The 18,934-nt window shown below is 35.9% G+C and overlaps 1 protein-coding gene across 1 annotated transcript in view; it reads left to right on the top strand.

Moving 5' to 3' along the window:
• Positions 1–18,934, top strand: part of CD2AP (CD2 associated protein) — a 151,254-nt gene that overhangs the window by 36,888 nt on the left and 95,432 nt on the right. The window contains exon 3 of the mRNA XM_050789018.1: positions 17,701–17,854. Within this exon, the coding sequence (XP_050644975.1) occupies positions 17,701–17,854 (154 nt within the window). The remainder of the gene's footprint in view (positions 1–17,700; positions 17,855–18,934) is intronic.

Raw genomic sequence — 18,934 nt, forward strand, 5'->3', positions numbered from 1 at the left:
GTTCATCCTGGCTAACTCAGTGAAACCTCGTCTCTACTAAAAATACAAAAAATTAGCCGGGAGTGGTGGCATGGGAGTGGTGACTCCCAGGTCCCAGCCATCTGGGAGACTGAGGCAGGAGAATCGCTTGAACGTGGGAGGCGGAGGTTGCAGTGAGCCGAGATCGCACCACTGCACTCCAGCCTGGGTTGCAGAACGAGACTCCGTCTCAAAAAAACACACACACACAAAGGTGCATGTTATTTTGTAAATCTGTGAATATGGAGTGTGGATGGTGGAACTAGGCTTCTTGTAAAAAACTCATGTCCCTATTACTATTTCAGATAGCTATACTGAAGAACCATGGTAGTCAAATTGGGCTGGAAGATGAATAGAAATGCCAAATTGTCTTTGTGGCTTATTATGAAAAACTTTAGACACCGTATGTTTGTTTTGTGACAAACTTATGCCCATTTCATTGTCCCTTTGCAATGTGTTTGTCTTCCAGTTTTAAAAGTATTTTACAAAGGATATTGAACACAAGGATCTATGAACTTAATGTACAGAATATTATCATTTTGCCATCTTGCTTCAGTGTTACTTTGTAATAAAGAGAACGTTACAGATGAAGTTGAGTTCCATCATCTCATTCTCATTTCTCTTCCTTTGCAGGACCACCTGTGTTCTTAAGCTGTATGTATCCTTTAGTCCATAGTTTTACACCTATTTGCCTGTGCATAAACAAATAGTATTTTGTGTGATTTAGACATTTACATAATTGTATAACATTGCACCTTTTCTTTATATTTAAGGTGAGATTTCAACATGGATACATAGTATAGTTGCATCTGTTACAAATGGGTTTTATAACACTAGTTAGCTTATAGGTAATTAGTAGAGAGAATGATGTCAGGACAATGAGAAAGTGTGTTCGTTTATTTTCTAGGTAAGAAGAGCTGTAATAAAGATAGTAGGATTATGATTTCAGCAAGAAAAGGGAAGCAGCTTGGAGTTCTTTTGTATCTTAATACTTTTTTTTTTTTTTTAAAGTAACCATCTGTATCTCTAAGGATATCTTCCTCAAAGTTTACAGTTCTGGCATTGAAGGCTCTTAAATCCTGGTGCTCACCTTCACTGTCTCAGCATCCATAAGCCAACCAACATTCCTACTTAATTGTTTTTTGTTTTACATTTTTAATAGCTACTGAGGAATTCTTCAGTCATGACTGCTTGGTCAGTTATTGCCTATCTTTGTAGGTTCTAGTTATTATTTGTTTTCGTTTATAGTGTTGAGTTCCCAAAGTTGCATAGGTTTAGAGTGGTCTGCAAACTGTTTTTTATATAGTCACTGGTATTTTTAGTGTTTGATTCTAAAATTTTCACATAATAAGTGGTATTTTAGTTTTTTTTTTTTTTTCTCCCAGAATGTAAGGTGTTTAAGACTGTCCATACGGTATTACAGGGGAGACCCCTTTACTACCAGTTACTTTCTAATCTCTGCATAGTATTCCGTTGTCTGGCTAAGTATTACATAATTTTTGGATATTTAGTACTGTTTTTCAATTTTTAGCTATTAAGAAATTTTTAGCTATTAGAACGTCAGTAAACATCTTTTTTGGGGTATGTGTATAACTGAAGATTTGCTGACTCCTAGGGTGTGCACATGTTCAACTATACTAGATGTTTTTGGATTTCTCTCTGAAGTAATTATGCCAATTTAAAAACATCTGATACCATAAAACTTAAAAAAAATTTTTTTTGGCGGGCGGGGCAACCTTACAGAGGTACAGTAGTATCCACCATGTTGTGATGTTTCATTTTCATGATTACTAGTGAAGCTAGGCATCTTTTCACATTTCATTTCCTTGTGTACAGCTTGTTCAGATATTTCTTGTATTTTTACTTTGAGTTCTTGTTCATATTCTAGTTAATTTCTAGTAGTTCTCTATGTATTCTAACCGCTAGACTTTTGTCTTCTTTCTGCTTATGTGTCTTTTATTCCTCATAAATGCTTTCTGTGACTTGTCTAAGTATAAACAACTTTACTATTAGTTGTAAAATTTTTATTTTTAGTATGTCATTAATCTTTTTTGTGTTTAGTATGATTAAATGTTTTTCACTTGGAAAGATAATGAATAGTCTACTTCATTGATTTATTTTTTTAAGTCATTTTATTTTTATTTTGTAGCTACAAATCATAAACTATATCTTATTTATTTGTTATGTTTAAGAAGTAAGCTAAAATTGAGCAGAAACCAGGCTAACTTAGCAGATGTTACTACATTCTTAACTTCAATGTTTTAGACTAAAGTAGAGAATAAAGATTTATTTGTGGGTGTAACTTTGATTCAGTATCAATGTCTTAGCTGGTTCATATTTGGCACTTGGTCATTGGAGTTGCTACTTTGTAATTGAGATAAAACACATTCCAGTAAACAAATGCTTAGCAGTTGACTATGACATACTTTGGGGTGTGGTGGGAAGAATCTTTCCCACAATTTATTGGGGGAAATACCAGTGTAAAAGAGGATAAATTGTAATGCCTTACATGACTGAATGGCAGACATGTGATAAGATGATAGGTGCTACAGAATCTTTGAAAAAACATCTTTCAGAAAGGGGATTAAAAGTAAAATTAGGCTGGGTGCAGTGGCTCACACCTGTAATCCCAGCCTTTTGGGAGGCCGAGGCAGGTGGATCACCTGAGGTCAGGAGTTGGTAACCAGCCTGGCCAACATGGTGAAACCCAGTCTCTACTCAAAATACAAAAATTAGCTGGGCATGATGGCACGCACCTGTAATCCCAGCTACTGGGGAGGCTGAGGCAGGAGAATCACTTGAACCCAGGAGGCGGAGGTTGCAGTGAGCCAAGATCATACCACTGCACTCCAGCCTGGGTAACAGAGTGAGACTCTGTCTTAAAAAAAAAAAAAAAAAAAAGTAAAACTTAATTGGTCCTTAAGGTAGATGGTTAGAGTACTGACTGCATTGTAGGTCTGGCAAAGGTATTAGATAATTTATGGTAAAAAGATAATTAGGCAAACTACTTTGGCTGAATGAAAGTTTTCGTATGGGGGAGTAATGGGATTTAAGACTAAAACCTTGGGTAGGGGATACAGTATATTTTGAAGATTGCTTAAAGATACTTAAAATTATTTAATAAATCTGAATGAGAAGGAAAGGTTTTCCAGAAAAGAGAGTTGGGGCTATGAAGTATAATAGAGATCAGAGCGCTACATTGAGAGTGGAAATGAAGGGATAGATAATGGGCTAATAACACTTTATGTCTGTGTGAATACTTTGTGTGTTCTCATACGTTACTTCACTTTATTCTCATGTCTTTGAAAATTAGGTGTAGGGAATGGTCATTTTTACCCAAAGTCTCGCTGGTAATATGGGCTAAAGACTTGATAGTAGTTAACTCTATGACAGGCCAATGTCAGGGCTCTTTTTAGATGAAAAAATGCATCTATGATATGTGCTGGTTATTAGAGAAATGTGATCATTCTGTAACATCCTGTGCTTTCGAGACTCTAAGGGCAAGTGATATAAATCCTAGTCATTGAAATTTTCCAGTAGCATCAGCATAGTTGAAAGATCTTAGCATTATAAAATTAAAAGTGTTTTTGATCACTTTTAGAATTGACTCTGGGAAAGGAAAAAATAATCGAACTGTTTTCTCAAATTGCAATTTGATGGAAGTAAATTTTTTTTTTTAAACTAAACAAATTTCAGAAGAAAGACATTTGACATAAGGGAATTTCAAAGACTAAAGATGGAATGCAAAATATGTGGAAAAAAAGTAAAAATACAGGTAATTAGAAAATGAAGCTGGGCTTGAAATGCATAGTTGTTTCTAGAAAACTTTGTAAAATGGATTTAATCATTGTGTTCTACCTCCATCCCTGGAAATTTTGCTGAAAACCAGTATTTTATTATACAGTTTAAGGAAATTAGGAAGTTCATTTTGTAAGACAGGATAGCTTACATTGGGGTACTAACATCAAAATCTTAGTGGTGGCATAGCACAGGGAAATACTACATCCTTTCATGCAGAGTTTGTTTGGTCCAGCTAGCCAGGTCTCTGTGCTACTTTTCATGTGGCAGCACAACCGTCTGGGCTGTTTTAGTCTTGTGGCAAGTCCTTATCAATCTGTACTTTTGTAATTTTTGAGGACAGAGCAACAGAGCATAGAAAATCACGTTCCAGTTTTAAATGCTTCCCTGTGGAAGTGATACACATTACTTTTTCATTTCATTGGCCATAGCAATGATGTCGTCATGTGTACCATCAAAGGGGCAGAAAAATACGATCTTGCTATATATGCAAAAGGACAGTAAAACTAGAAACACTGGTGAGTATTAGTAATGCCCTATCACACCAAGCGTATGTGTTGACTGGTACTCATGAAGTTGTTTTCATGACGTGCAATGGATGCTTTGTTTACTTGATTTTATAGCTTCTGGATTGAGAGAAGATCCTGAATTGGTTAGAATTGGGCCATAATACTGGAACAGAAAGTTAGAGGTGACACCAAATAAAATAAATTTTCCCATTTATATACTTCCCATTTTTTTTCAGTGAGAGTGACAAATGACGTTTTAGTTTGCTTATGAAAAGTTAGAAAACAGAAAGGACACTAGAGGCTGAGATTTTTAGTTTCAGAGTAATTGAGATGTAAATAGGAAAGTCATGGACAATTAACTGTTGTTCTTTATTAAAGTTAGATCATAGCCACCTGTAATCCCAGCACTTTGGGAAGCTGAGGTGGGCAGATCACGAGGTCAGGAGATTGAGACCATCCTGGCTAACACGGTGAAATCCCGTCTGTACTAAAAATACAAAAAATTAGCCGGGCGTGATGGTGGGCGCCTGTAGTTCCAGCTACTCAGGAGGCTGAGGCAGGAGAATGCTGTGAACCCGGGAGGCGGAGCTTGCGTTGAGCCAAGATTGTGCCACTGCACTCCAGCCTGGGCGACAGAGCAAGACTCCGTCTCAAAAAAAAAAAAAAAAAGTTAGATCATAGCATATGATTCTACATTTAGTGCAGCACTTCAGTGTATATCAGTTCTGTAGTTTTTTATTTCTGCCAATATGAATTAGTTGCTAATAATTGTCCCCTCCAAATCTCATGTTGAAATGTGATTCCTAATATGGGAGGTGGGGCCTGGTGGGAGGTGAATAACCCATGGAGGTGGATCTGTCATGAATGATTTAGCACCACGCCCTTGGTAATAAATGAATTCTCACCCAGTTCACTTGGGATCTGGTTATTTAAAAGAGTTTGGAACCTTCCTCCTCTTTCTCTTGTTCCTGCTCTCACTATGTGATACACCTGCTCCCCTTTCTTCTTCTGCCGTGATTGGAAGGTTCCTCAGGCCATCACCAGGAAGAGATGCTGGAGCCATGCTTGTATAGCTTGCAGAACTGTGAGCCAATTAAACCTCTTTTTTTTTTTTTGAGACAGTTTCTCACTCTGCCACCCAATCTGGAGTGCAGTGGTACAATCATGGCTCACTGCAGCATCGGTATTCTGGGCTCAAGTGATCCTCTCACCTCAGCCTGACAAGTAGCTGCGACTACAGGTGTGTGCCACCATGCCTGGCTAATGTTTTTTCTATTATCTGTGGAGATTGGGTTTGCCATGTTGCCCAGGCTGGTCTTGAACTCCTGGGCTCAGGTGATATGCCTGCCTTGATCTCCCAAAGTGCTGGGTTTGCAGGCGTGAGCTACCGCGCCTAGCCCTAAACCTCTTTTTAAAATAAATTACACAGCCTCAGATACTTCTTTATAGCAACACAGGAACAGACTAATAACAGTTGCCAAGTCTTCATGATATTTCTTTATCATCTTTTAGATCTTTTGGTGGATATAGACAATTTGGTGTATAGTTTAGGTATTTAGACTTTGGAGCCTGGCAGACTTGTGTCTCCCTGGGTAAGTTATTTAGTATTTATGAGATTTTTTTTACCACCACTTCTATCTGCTGAATAAAGGGATATTAATAGTATTTATCTTACAGTGTTATGAGTGTCCAATGAGATGATGCATTAAGCGTTTAATCTAGTAGACAGTGACTGGTCCAGAGTTAATTGCTTAGTAAATTTAATGTGTTGTGATCAGCATTTTACATAAATAAGATGGAGTGGAATGAAGTTGAATAGAAAATGTCAGTTTATCCTCCTAGGTAGAATGGTTAAATATTGTTTTGTAAAACTTTTGTGTCAGGTGTTGTTGGGGGAGGTTCTGAGTGTGTGTCCTTAAGTGTGTTTATATGTGTATATATACTGGGGTTGTTACAAAGGTTTTCCCCCCTTTATTCTGAGGAAAATGGGAGACCTCAAAGAGAACAGTGAAATGATCAGATTTGAATTTTAAAAATCAGAATATTGAGTTATGATTTACAGAGTAAAATACACCCATTTTAAAGTGTATTTCTGTGAGTTTTGACAAAGGTATATACCTGTGCAGCTAGCATAACATTAAGATATTGGAACATTCATTATCTGCAAAAACTTTTGTTCTGTTGCATTTGTGCCTTGCGAGCTAGTGGCAACCACTGATAGACTTTTTGTCATTCTAGATTAGTTTTGCTTTTACAAGAATTTAGTGTAATTAATAACGATTGTCTTTTTTGTGTCTGCTCTCCTTTGCTGTGTATGATCTTTTAGAGATTCAGCCATGTGGAATGTAGCACTAGTTTCTTTTTATTGCTAAGAAGCATTCCATTTTATGTATGCCACAGTGTTTATCCTCTTTTTACCTGTTGATGGATATTTAGATTGTTTTCCGTTTCTGGATATCATGGGTAAAGCTGTCATAAACATTGATATATGCCTCTTCGTGTGAACATATATTTTCATTTCTTTTGAGTAATACTTGGGAGTGGGATTGCTGGGATATATAAGAAACTGCAAAACTGTATTCTAAAGTGATTGTCCCATTTCACATTTCCATCAGCAATGTATGAATGTTCTAGTTGGTGTACATCTTTTTAAAAATCAACCACATGTCCCTTTTTGCAATAGTTGTGACAGGCTTTTCAGTTTTATTTAGATAGTGCGTCTCTTCAATATTCCTGAAAAGAGTCTGAATTCCCCAGGTACTCTCTGTTGTGGTATTTTTTAGTAAGAGACGTGGTAGTACTGTGGCATATCCATCCCTACACTCTGCCTCTTGGTGTTCCAATTCAGTTGTTTTATTCTTACCTATTTGCCACTCATTTATTTATTCAGATATTTACTGAGGTTCCTTGTGCTAGGACTTTTTATAGGTGGCAGGAACACAATTGTGAATAACACAGGTAAGTTCACTCTTTTTTAATGAGTTTATGTTCTAATGGGGGGGGGCAGACAACTATGCAAAAGAATAAACAAATAAGATAAAGTTAATTTTTGATAGCCATAAGCATTTTGAACAGAAAATGATGGGGAGGGTGGAAAATGTCATTGATACCTTAAGTTGGGTGATCTAGAATAACATCTCTGACAAGATTTGGCCAGTAAAACACAGGAGAATGCAGAGTAGATAAAGAATCAATTCCCTTTGAGAAGGATCCCTGAAATTAGAAAAGGTAGGCTGCATGTGATGGTTTGGGTTTCCAGCTACTCTACTAGAGCTACTTCAGGAAGAAGATAGCTTGGCGTTGTGACAGGAGTATGGCCTTTGGAATCAGGATGTCTAGGCCTCTGTTTGACGTCTTTTGATCACCGTGTGCTCTTGCCACTGTATCCACACAAGTACCTGTTGTGTATTCTTTCTGAAGATGCTTCACTCTAGAGCATGAGTTTCTTCCTGTGTCAAAGCAGGGAATCTCCCCTATTAGGATTGTTGGTAGCAATTAGATTTTGTATGTATGTTCCTTGCATGTAGACATATAGTGACATTTATTATTTCATCCTGTTACTTTCTTGCTCAAGAAGTGCCCATTCATATCTGAAAGGAGAAATTGGAGAAGAAAATCACCTAAATTATTAAATTAGTCAGCAAATTTTTTGAATGCCTATAATATACTGTTAAGTATTAACAATAAAATAGGGAAAAATGCAGAACTTTTCTAATTGCCCTTTTAAAAGAAGTTAGTAGTTTTCAAGGAAGGAGAAAAATAAAGAGGAAAATAGTTAAAATGAGAAAATGTGGAACTAGCAGTTAGCTTGATTAGTCTATTTGCTTAAACTAGATAGTAAAAAAGATTTTAGTGTGTTAGGATTTGAGTATAGGTTCTAACTTCTTAGGGCAAAACAAATTTTGTTAGGTCTTTTCTGTGGAATTAAAGTCTTGTATTTAGGAAAATGATCTGTGGAAATGATCTTTTTTTGTTGAGTCCTTTGGAATGGAAAAAAGTAGTTCATTTTAGATAAGGGGCTAAATTGACTATGGAAAGTTGTTTCAGTTACTGAGACTGGGAATAAAGCAGATATCTCTGGGGCCTCATTATTAAAAGCTGAAGATTTGTGTTCAAATCCTGGTAGAAGTATTAGTGGTAAAAATATTTATAACAGTCAATATTGGTTGAGGACCTTGGATCTAAATATAAGCTTTGTTTTCCTAAAGAGGGAATCTGTGCTGAAAAAAGTAAAATGAGTTGTGTCAAAGTCCAGTGCCTCACTTGGTCTCTGTTAACAGTTGTGGGGGGGGGCTCCCCACTACGTTTCCACTGATACCTGCCTTGGCTGGAGAGGCAGATGTACTTCATTCGTGCTGTCCATATGGCCTCCGCTGACAGCCAGCAGGGGGAAGGAAGGTGTGGTTTGTTTTCACCTAGTGTAGAGGAAAGTCCCGGCTGTATACTTGGCCTTTTCTGGCAACCACACTACTGGTGGGTGGTGGTTGGGGACGAAAATGGGGTCTATGTTGGTGATTGGGGTGCCTTATTACAGCCTGATGAGGAAGTCTAGGTTCCCTACTTGGTCATTGCTACCATGGGTAGGACTGGTGCTACAGTTTTTTTTTTTTTTTTTTTTGTCCATGTGGTGTTTGACTGTGGCAGAGTGGTTATTGTCTTAAGAGCTCTCTGTCTTGCCAGTCTGCCTGTTTTCCGGGTCATTTGGCTAGGGCCAACACTGGTGGGCTTTTCTTGGAGTTTTTTTTTTTCTTCTCTGCTTGCATTGGCATTTCTAGATTGCAGACTTCTCCAGTACCTAGCCTGGGATATAGGCAAAAAGAATATTAGTGAATTCACTGCCGTGTTGTTCCTCATATTCTGAGGAACTTGCTCAGTTCCTGTCCCTGGCTGGTCTGCCTTCTTTTCAAAATTTAATTAATTAATTATTTTTTACATATGTAAGGTCCAGAGCTTTAAACTATATTTAGCAGGAAGAATAGGGAAACACCTACTCCATCTTTCTGTAAGGGAAAATTCTAGATGGTGATGCTTGTAATGCACATCCATAACAGTTGCTTATCTTACTCATAAGTAAGGTTTACTCAGTCTAAATACTCATAATTATAAAAGTTCTTTTCTATTAGAAATGGCATAGTAGGCCAGGCATGGTGGCTCACGCCTGTAATCCCAGCATTTTGGGAGGTCAAGGTGGGTGGATCACCTGAGGTCAGGAGTTTGAGACCAGCTTTGCCAACATGGTGAAACCCTGTCTGTACTAAATATACAAAAATTAGCTGGGTGTGGTGGTGGGCGCCTATAATTCCAGCTACTCAGGAGGCTGAGACAGGAGAATTACTTGAACCCGGGAGGCGGAGTTTGCAGTGAGCCGAGATCGCACCACTGCACTCCAGCCTGGGTTGCAGAGTGAGACTCCATCTCAGAAAAGAAATGGCATAGTAATAGCTGTTTATAATCTGTTGTTGTTAAGCCAGTGTTTGGAAGTTTAAATATTACCATTAAAAAAGAAGAACAGATTTGCATTCAGCAAAAAGGTAATAAACATAGTTGATACCCTTTAAGTTATGACTTGCTTCTGAAGGTTAAGATAACACATGAGATTTAAGATAACCCTCACGCCTGTAATCCCAGCACTTTGGGAGGCCGAGGCGGGCAGATCACTTGAGTTCGGGAGTTCGAGAGCAGCCTGACCAACATAGAGAAACTCTGTCTCTACTAAAAATACAAAATTAGCTGGGCGTGGTGATGCATGCCTGTAATCCTAGCTACTTGGGAGGCTGAGGTAGGAGAATTGCTTGAACCTGGGAGGCGGAGGTTGCAGTGAGCCGAGATCACGCCACTGCACTCCAGCCTGGGCGACAGGCGAAAGTCTGCCTCAAAAAAAAAAAAAAAAAAAAAAAAGATAACCTAACAGAGCAGGTGACTAATTGTAGACATTTAATAATTATTGGTGGACTCTGTTCACTGCTGAGTTTCATATAAAAGGGTGTAGAGTCTGATCACCTGAGGAGGTTGGGGAGGAACAGGTGAGGAGGAATACTTAGAAGGTGCATTTGGTAGTGAATTTTACAAGCGCCAGAGCACAGAGAGTCATGGAAAAAGTGGAGCAATATCAGCGGAATAATATCAAAAGAGAAGGTTAAAGTATTTTTATTAGCTGTACTTAAAAGAATGTTAGCAGGACAGTATTTGTGGATAAGGGGATTCAGTCTGTGAATAGTGAAGCAGTTTGTTTTTGTGTGCTTTGTAGTGATCCTGGAGGTGGTACCACTTACTATACAACCTGTTACTGTTATAATGTTTTTATTTTGCTGCTTTAAAAAATAAGTGGATATGTTAACAGAAGATGTCTCAGGTGCTGGTAAGTGAACTGCTATTACTTATATTTTTAAATTTAAAATGAAATTTTGATCCCTTTTGAAGACTTTCTTGATCTTGATATAAAGTGTTAGACTTTTTGATATAATCAGGAAGAAGAAAACAAAAATTACCCAGTAAGTTTTTCAGGAAGCTGACAAATGAATAAAAATCACTCAGATGTTTTTCTTGGTTCAACCTAAATTTCTAGCAAGTTTTTTCTCTTCATTTAGAAAAAAGATTTTTAAAAAGTTAGTTTGAAAAATTATCTTGTATTTAAAAATGCTTATTTTCAGTTTATTTGCAGATTTCCATAAATTAAATAACTAATTAGACATTAGATCTTTAGATATAATTAAAATCCTTTTTAGGCTACTTGAAAAATTAGCAATATGAAGAATAAGAAGATAATCTGATGGATGTATATAGCTACTTTGGAAAGTCTCATTCATTTTTAAAAAAAGACCACATTGTTTTTTTAGAAGAATGCTGATTTAATTTTTGACTGTTGGTATTCCAGTTTTCATAAGAAGAAATATTTAAGTAAAGGAAATGACAATTTGGTGTTTTATGGTGTTTAGTTTTAAAAACCTTTTACTTTATGAAACTGTTAGATCTTTTGGATGGATCTCAGTGATGTTTTCCAGTATTTATAGAAATGTATTGGCGACTTTAATAGAACAGTTCAAGAGTTAGTTTTGTAATAGTTCATTTAGAGAACATTTTGATGTTTGATTTACTTTCATTAATTGGAGACAGATTAAGGGAGAAAACCTTGCAGATATTGGAATATTAAATGGAAGACAAGTTTACTTGCTAATTGGGAATTGTAATGAAAATGGTAGATGTTAATTAGCTTGACTGTAGTAATCATTTCACTATCTACACATATGTCAAAGATGTATACCGTAAGTATATGCAATTTTTACTTAGAAAAAAGAACAGATCTCGATTTCCACTTGTGTTGAATATGTTGCTTAAGCAAGAAATAAATTTTCATGGAAAATAAGTAAAAAATAAAATAAAAATGCAGTTGGAAGAATGCCAAAGTTGTGTATAGTTATTGATGATACATCATTGTATGTTTTCTGTTACATACTGTTAAAGCATTAACTCTTTTACACATATTAAGAGTAATTCATTCTGTGACTTATTTTAGATAATACTATTCTGAATTCCACATAGACTATATTCAGTGAGTTGGAGAAATGCTTTAGATAGGTAATACTAGAAAATATATATAAGGATTTAGATTTGATGAAGTGTACTCACACAGCATATGTGTCTTTTTTCAAATGCCCTGTAACAATGTGACATAACACTGTTATTGTAGGCACACCAAATCTTTTATTTTATTTTAAATCACAGAAATAATACATGTCGAAATAAAAGTCAAAGCAGTATAGAAGCATCCATTGTGAAAAGTACCTTTCTTTCTTTATAACCCTCCCTCAGCTTTCTTCCATGTTTAGAACTTTGGTAGATAGCTTTAAAGACTGTTTCCTATAAAACAAATATTTTAAACGGAACTATTTGTACCATTTCCCCGTTTTATATACTATTCTTCACACTGTAAATACAAATTCAAGAAATTCAATACATCATTATATATAAACCATGTTAATGTTTGCCTTGCACTTAATCTGGAAAGTTAAATTCTTATTTTTCCCCTTTAGGAGTTAATACATTTTGTTTCTGTTAAGGTATTTCAGATTGGTCACTACTGTAGAAATAATAAACTAGGTATCAGGAAAGTTGAGTGCCAGAACTGGGCTTCTGGGATATCTCCTGCTCTTGCTCCTTGGACCCAGCATGACTTGCCTGCTGTGTCACTCTCATCTGTGGCCTCAAGGAGTCTAGCATTCTTGAGAGAGATTTTCCCATGTAACTCTGATGTTTTTTCAGTTAGAAGAAGTTGTAAACACATTAGCCTTCATTTTCTTGCAGTTCTTAAACACCTTCATCTAGGCCTGAAGGTGGAAATGACATTTTTTAGATTAACAAAACTATTATGAAAAATGTGACCATTATAAAATATTGGGTTATTTTCATTTCATTTCAATCATTGTGGTATATCTGAAAGAATGAATAAAGAGAAAAGTTCTTAAGTGTTTTTTTCCACTGTACTTCACTTGGCTCTCAATTACATTCCTAGATAGAAAAAAGGAAAGGAGTAGGATGCCATTGACAGTGAATTTATGTAACTTCTCCCACCCCATTTCTACTTTTGCCTTCTCTAAATGCAGGAGGAATCGTTTAAATAGGAAATTCCTTTGTCCAAAATGTAGAGAGCTATTGTGTAACAAAAAGCATAGTTGCAGAGAGAAGTTTAGAAACTTTCAAAGTAGTCCTGCTATATCTGTCATTTTTGTTTTCCTTGCTGATTTTGATCTATTGACAGTTAGACAATATGTATTGATTTCATATTAAGGACAGTTTCTCTTGTTGGTCATTTTTCTTTGAACTTAAGTGCTTTAGTGAATACCCAGTTTCATTTAATCACAATAAAAAGGAAAATCAAATGACTCGAAGTAGTTTTTCCTGGATATTCCTTATATATTATTACTTATATATTCAAAATAACCAGAAATACTTCAGGAGTATGGTAGGCCATTTTGTTAGGTTAAAATCTAAATCAATCATTTCTAGACTATTTTTTAAAATGTTAGCCTAAAATTAGCCAAAGCTAAAATAGTTGGCAGTATATACCAGATGAACATTTAATCATTATTTTCCTTATTCTTTAGTAATACCACTTTTCCATATTGTCTGATTATGCTCCTGTAAAGTAGGAGATACTAATTTTACATACTTCTGGAAATCCTGAATGTTAAATTAAAAATAAGTATATTCCTTAGGTTTTAATTAGCTTAAGCAGAATTATTACTGTGTTTAGGAATTTGGTGATTAGGTAACCTGCCTGTTTCATTTGAGAAATGAAACGAAGTTCTTGACTTCTCACCTGGTTTTTATTATTCTTTGCGACCTTTGAGTCTACGGAATACAAGTAAATTGCTTTCTGTTTTCAAATCATGATAGTGGCCACAGCCATGATAACTAGATTACTATATGGATATATTACAGTATGAAGGAGTGGTTTGTGAATTTTGTTGATTATCTTTTTAGTTGTTGTTTTTGTTAATGCAATCAAAATTATGTATCTTTGACTATCTTAATAGATGAAGAGTAGATATACCCTTTGAGCTTCCGCCACCATTTGCATATGTATTTCAGTTTTTATCCTCTTGTTGTACTTCCTACTCCTTATCTATGAAGCAAAACCAATCAGTATAGCACATTCTTATCTATATGGAGATTATCCATATTATATTTTTTCTTGACAGGTTTTGTATTGACATTACCTATTGTGCAGGTGACTTCCCTCATTTGAAGTATGAGATTCAGAGTTTTTCAGAGTTTGCTTTGACTCTACATGATTGCTTTCCAAGTGAGGATTCTTTTTTACTACATCTCCTGAAGTTATTTTCCAAGTCAGGAAAGGAAGTGACGTTGGTAGGAGATAAACACTGCAATGTTAATATGTATGCTATTTCCTGGCTCTTTAGGTAAAAGTGAATGAAGGGCAGAGGAGGGAATAAACACTGGAAGCCTTACTAATACCTTAGGTACTAGGTAAATTTTGCTATATTAGGTAAAATTTGCTATTGCAATTGATAGCCAAAGAGTAGTCTGGTAGAGGCACTATGTTTCCAGAAACTAGGGAAAAGAGTAGGTTGGTGAGAGTATAGGTGTGTGTTTCTAGTAGTAGGGGATTGTAGCTCGGAGGAGTTCCAGAGAAGAAGGTGGTGGACCTCACAGCAAACTTTACCTTATTTATAATTTTGCCTAGAGCCTTGAGGTCTAAGGAAAATTGTACCTGTGGTACCATCTCAGTTGGCACTATGTATTTGGAAAGCTGTAAACCTGAGGTTTTTTCTATTCATTGTAGACTATAAGATTTTTTAAGTTGCTTCCCCCTTTTATTTGTATCTTTTGTCCTCAGAAGATTTATTATATCTAATATTCTTAGATATGATTATGTGCCAGAGAAAATTGAAGGTTCCTAAAATGGTTCCAGATCTTCAGCAATGAATTCATACATCATGTTCACATTGCTTTACAGCAAGTGAACGCAACGGAGCCAGGATTTGTATACAGTTTGTCTGTCTCCTGAACCTGTCCTCTATGGCAGGCGATACTATTTCAAGTAGTACAAATATAAATTTAGTGTCTATTGAACCAGGAATTTCATTAAGGAATAGTATTCGTTCAGTGTCTTATTTAGGTTGATACTTGTGGATATATATCACCAGAACTTATTTACAAGGTAATAGCTTTTTTACCTTTTTAACATAACTGAATGTTATTTTAAAATTTGTGGGTTTTGGCTGGGCAAAACTAGTACCAGCACTCTGGGAGGCCAAGAAGAGAGGATTGCTTGAGCCCAGGAGTTGAAGACCAGCCTGGACAACATACCAAGATGCTATCTCTACCAAAAAAAAAAAAAAAAAAAAAAAAGTGTTTTTTGATATCGTACTAAGATAATCAGCTTTTAAGACTAAAAAATTTCTTTAAGAACTCTAATTTTCAGTTGCTATGCCAGAGATTCCGAAACTTTCTTGGTTTACACAACACCATTATTGTCTCAGTCCTTATTTCATGATGCTTCTACACCAAAAGAAGACCTAAGAGTTGTTGTTACTGTTGGATTCAAGTAACTTAATAAATGTTTATATTTTAACAATTTAGCCATTTAAAAAATGATACGCAGAAACAAAGAAAAAACACTTTATTCTTAATCAGAATTATTACTAATGAAATGTGTACACCTTTTGGGCACTGCACTGTTGCGGAAAACTGAGAACTGGAGAGACGATATGAAGGAAACAGGAGGATTGTTTATTTAAGGTATGTACCAGCTCAGCTTTTTGGATATGAATCCACTAAGCCGGTGCGTACCTTAAATAAACAATCCTCCTGTTCTCCATACTGGTCTCTCTGGTCCTCACTTTCCCGCAACAGCACAACTCTCAAATTTTGAAAATTGATAAGTTACCAGTATTCTTCTTTCCTGTTCCACATTGATTTTTAAAAATATATAGCTATTAATAATTATAGTACATAATAGTTATTTAGCATTGTATTAAAAAAATAACAAATTATCAGTTCTCAAGTATTTGAAGTATGTTTTATAAGAATCCTTTTCGGCCGGGCATGGTGGCTCATGCTTGTAATCCCAGCACTTTGGGAGGTCTAGGTGGGCGGATCCCCTGAGGTCAGGAGTTTGTGACCAGCCTAGCCAACATGGTGAAACTCCATCTCTACTAAAAATACAAAAATTAGCCGGGTGTGGTGGCGCGTGCCTGTAGTCCCAGCTACTTGGAAGGCTGAGGTGGGAGAATTGCTTGAACCTGGGAGGTGGAGGTTGCAGTGACCAGAGATTGTGCCAGTGCCCTCCAGCCTGGGCAACAGAGTGAGACTGTGAGACTCTGTCTCAAAAAAAAAAAAAAAAAAAAAAAAAAAAAAAAAGAATCCCTTTTCACAAGATACTTTTAAAACAGTTTGTAATACTTTTATAATCATAAGAATTTATAATTCTTGAAAATAGAAGTATTCTATTGTAAAGGTTAAGAAAAATATACTTGGTTGGCTACCGAGGCTCACTACCATAATCCCAGTACTTTGGGAGGCAAGGTGGGAGGATTGCTTGACCCCAGGAGGTTGAGGCTGCAGTGAGCCATGCACTCCAACCTAGGTAACAGAGGGAGACCTTGTCTGAAAAACAAACAAAAAAGTATATGTATACACACACACACACACACACACACACATATATATATACACACACACACATATATAATACTTGCTATATCAAGTTAAAATTGTTACTTTTAATATGAATTGTGTGAGGTAGGTATCCAGCTTCATTCCCTATTAAATATGGAATGTTTTTCATGCATAGTGTATCTTAAGGTTCCATCTTTCCTCATTTTTTCTGTTTTAAATCAAATTTGTCTGTTTATGGATTTCCTATTTTGTTTCATTTATCAGTATATCTGTCTTTATACCAATAGCACATTGTTTAATTGTATCGTTATAGTTTTCCTTTGTATTTTCGTTAACAAAAACTCCTCCTGCTTTCTTTTCCTTGAAGTATTTTCACTGTTCTTAGCCTTTTGTTCTGTATAATTTTAGAAACAATCTAACATTTTTATATACTTGAATTGCATTGATATATTACATCAATTTTAAGGGAGAACTGATATCTTTATGATACTGAGTTTTCAGTTACTGAACATGGCATAACTTTGTTTTTGTCTTCTTGTCTTTCAGTAATATTTTATACTTTTCCATAATGGTTCACATGTCTTATTTTATAGCCGTGACTTAGATCAGGGACTATCAAACTACCAGCCCACAGGACAAGTCTGAATACCACCTGTTTTTGTAAGACCCATGAGCTAAGAATGCTAAGAATTTTATAAATGGTTGGAAAAAATCAAAAGGATAATATATTATGACATATAAAATTATTTGAAATTAAAATTTTAGTTCCTGTAAGTAAAGTTTTATTGGAACATAGTTATATTCATTCATTTAAATATATGACTGCATTTATACCACACATAGCAGTGTTGATGGTTGCAACAGAAAGTGTATGGTCTGCAAATTGTAAAATATTTACTATCTGGCACTTTATAGAAAGTTTGTTTACCTCTGACTGAATTATTGTTTGTCTTTGTATCTCAGTGTTTCTTTGTAGTTGGGGTGGGTGGTAGGGCTGGGATTTGAGCCTGTCTTTCCTTTATCTTCATCTCCAGTTCTGATGAAACTTAAACTCATGAGTCACTGTTACCAAAATGTGTTTTATTCTTCAGATATGTTTGAGTAGAGCAAAGGTTGAAAACTATTGATATTGTGATTTATATAGTAATTACTGTAGCTACTTTTTGGTATTTTACATTTGAGGATTTTATATAAAAAAATAGCTTAAGTTGCCTCTTTATTTCCCCTTTTGTAGGAAATTAAAAGAGAGACAGAATTCAAGGATGACAGTTTGCCCATCAAACGGGAAAGGCATGGGAATGTAGCAAGTCTTGTACAACGAATAAGCACCTATGGACTTCCAGCTGGAGGAATTCAGCCACATCCACAAACCAAAAACATTAAGAAGAGTATGTAAATAATTCCTTTCCTGCATAATTACTTCAAAATAGAAGGATATTTTTTAACTGTTTCTAAATTAAGAAAAATTAGTTCAGTCTTTTGTAGACGACTGCAGTAACTTCCTGCAAATTCTTTTGTTACTAGTTATTGCCCTGTGTAGTCAATATTAATTTTTAGTCATGTACAATCAATAACAAATCAGTATCATTATGAATTAAAGCATGAGGCTCTGTTTTCTTACTTACCTTTCAGACTCTACTGAATGATTAACATTTTACCTTAACTATATTTTAATACCATTTATTTAGTGGGATTCTGAAATATCTGCTGATTCTTAGCATAGATACAGAATTTTGATGTGCCTCTTCTTCAGTTGTTAAACATCTGAACATAAACATTTCCAAGGTGGTTGGCCTTGCAGATTACCTTGTAAGGATTTGGTACTGTGTAAATATGTTAGGGGAACAACTTGGCAAAGAAGGAGAGCGTTACATTTGAAATCAGATAAGTGTTTGAGTCTGTCTTATGACCTCAGAAAGATCATTTAAACTCTTGAGTTTTATTTGCTGTTGGTGAGAAGGTGGCTAAGAAAAAAAAAAAAGGTAATATTGCTGTTCTCAAAGAGTTTACGTTCTTGGAAAAGAATCTGTTATTTAAGGCCGGATGCAGTGGCTCACGCCTGTAATCCCAGCACTTTGGGAGGCCTAGGTCCGTGGATCACCTTAGGAGTTCGAGACCAGCCTGACCAACATAGTAAAACCCAGTCTCTACTGAAAATACAAATTAGCTGGGCGTGGAGGCACTTGCCTGTAATCCCAGCTACTTGGGAGGCTGAGGCAGGAGAATCGTTGGAACTCGGGAGGTGAGCCGAGATCCGCCATTGCACTCCAGTCTCTGCTCCAGAAAACAAAAGAAACTGTTATTTAAAAAGTGTAGAATATTAAACATGTACAAAGAATCCCAGTGTTATGGGAGCACATAGCAAATGTTTTAACACAGTAAAACCAGAAGAGCCTTCAGAGATTGATTTTTTTTTTTTTTTTTTTTTGAGATAGCTAGGGTGTCACTCTGTTGTCCAGGCTGTAGTG

Source organism: Macaca thibetana, chromosome 4, assembly GCF_024542745.1.
Source record: "Macaca thibetana thibetana isolate TM-01 chromosome 4, ASM2454274v1, whole genome shotgun sequence".
Taxonomy (NCBI): Eukaryota; Metazoa; Chordata; class Mammalia; order Primates; family Cercopithecidae; genus Macaca; species Macaca thibetana.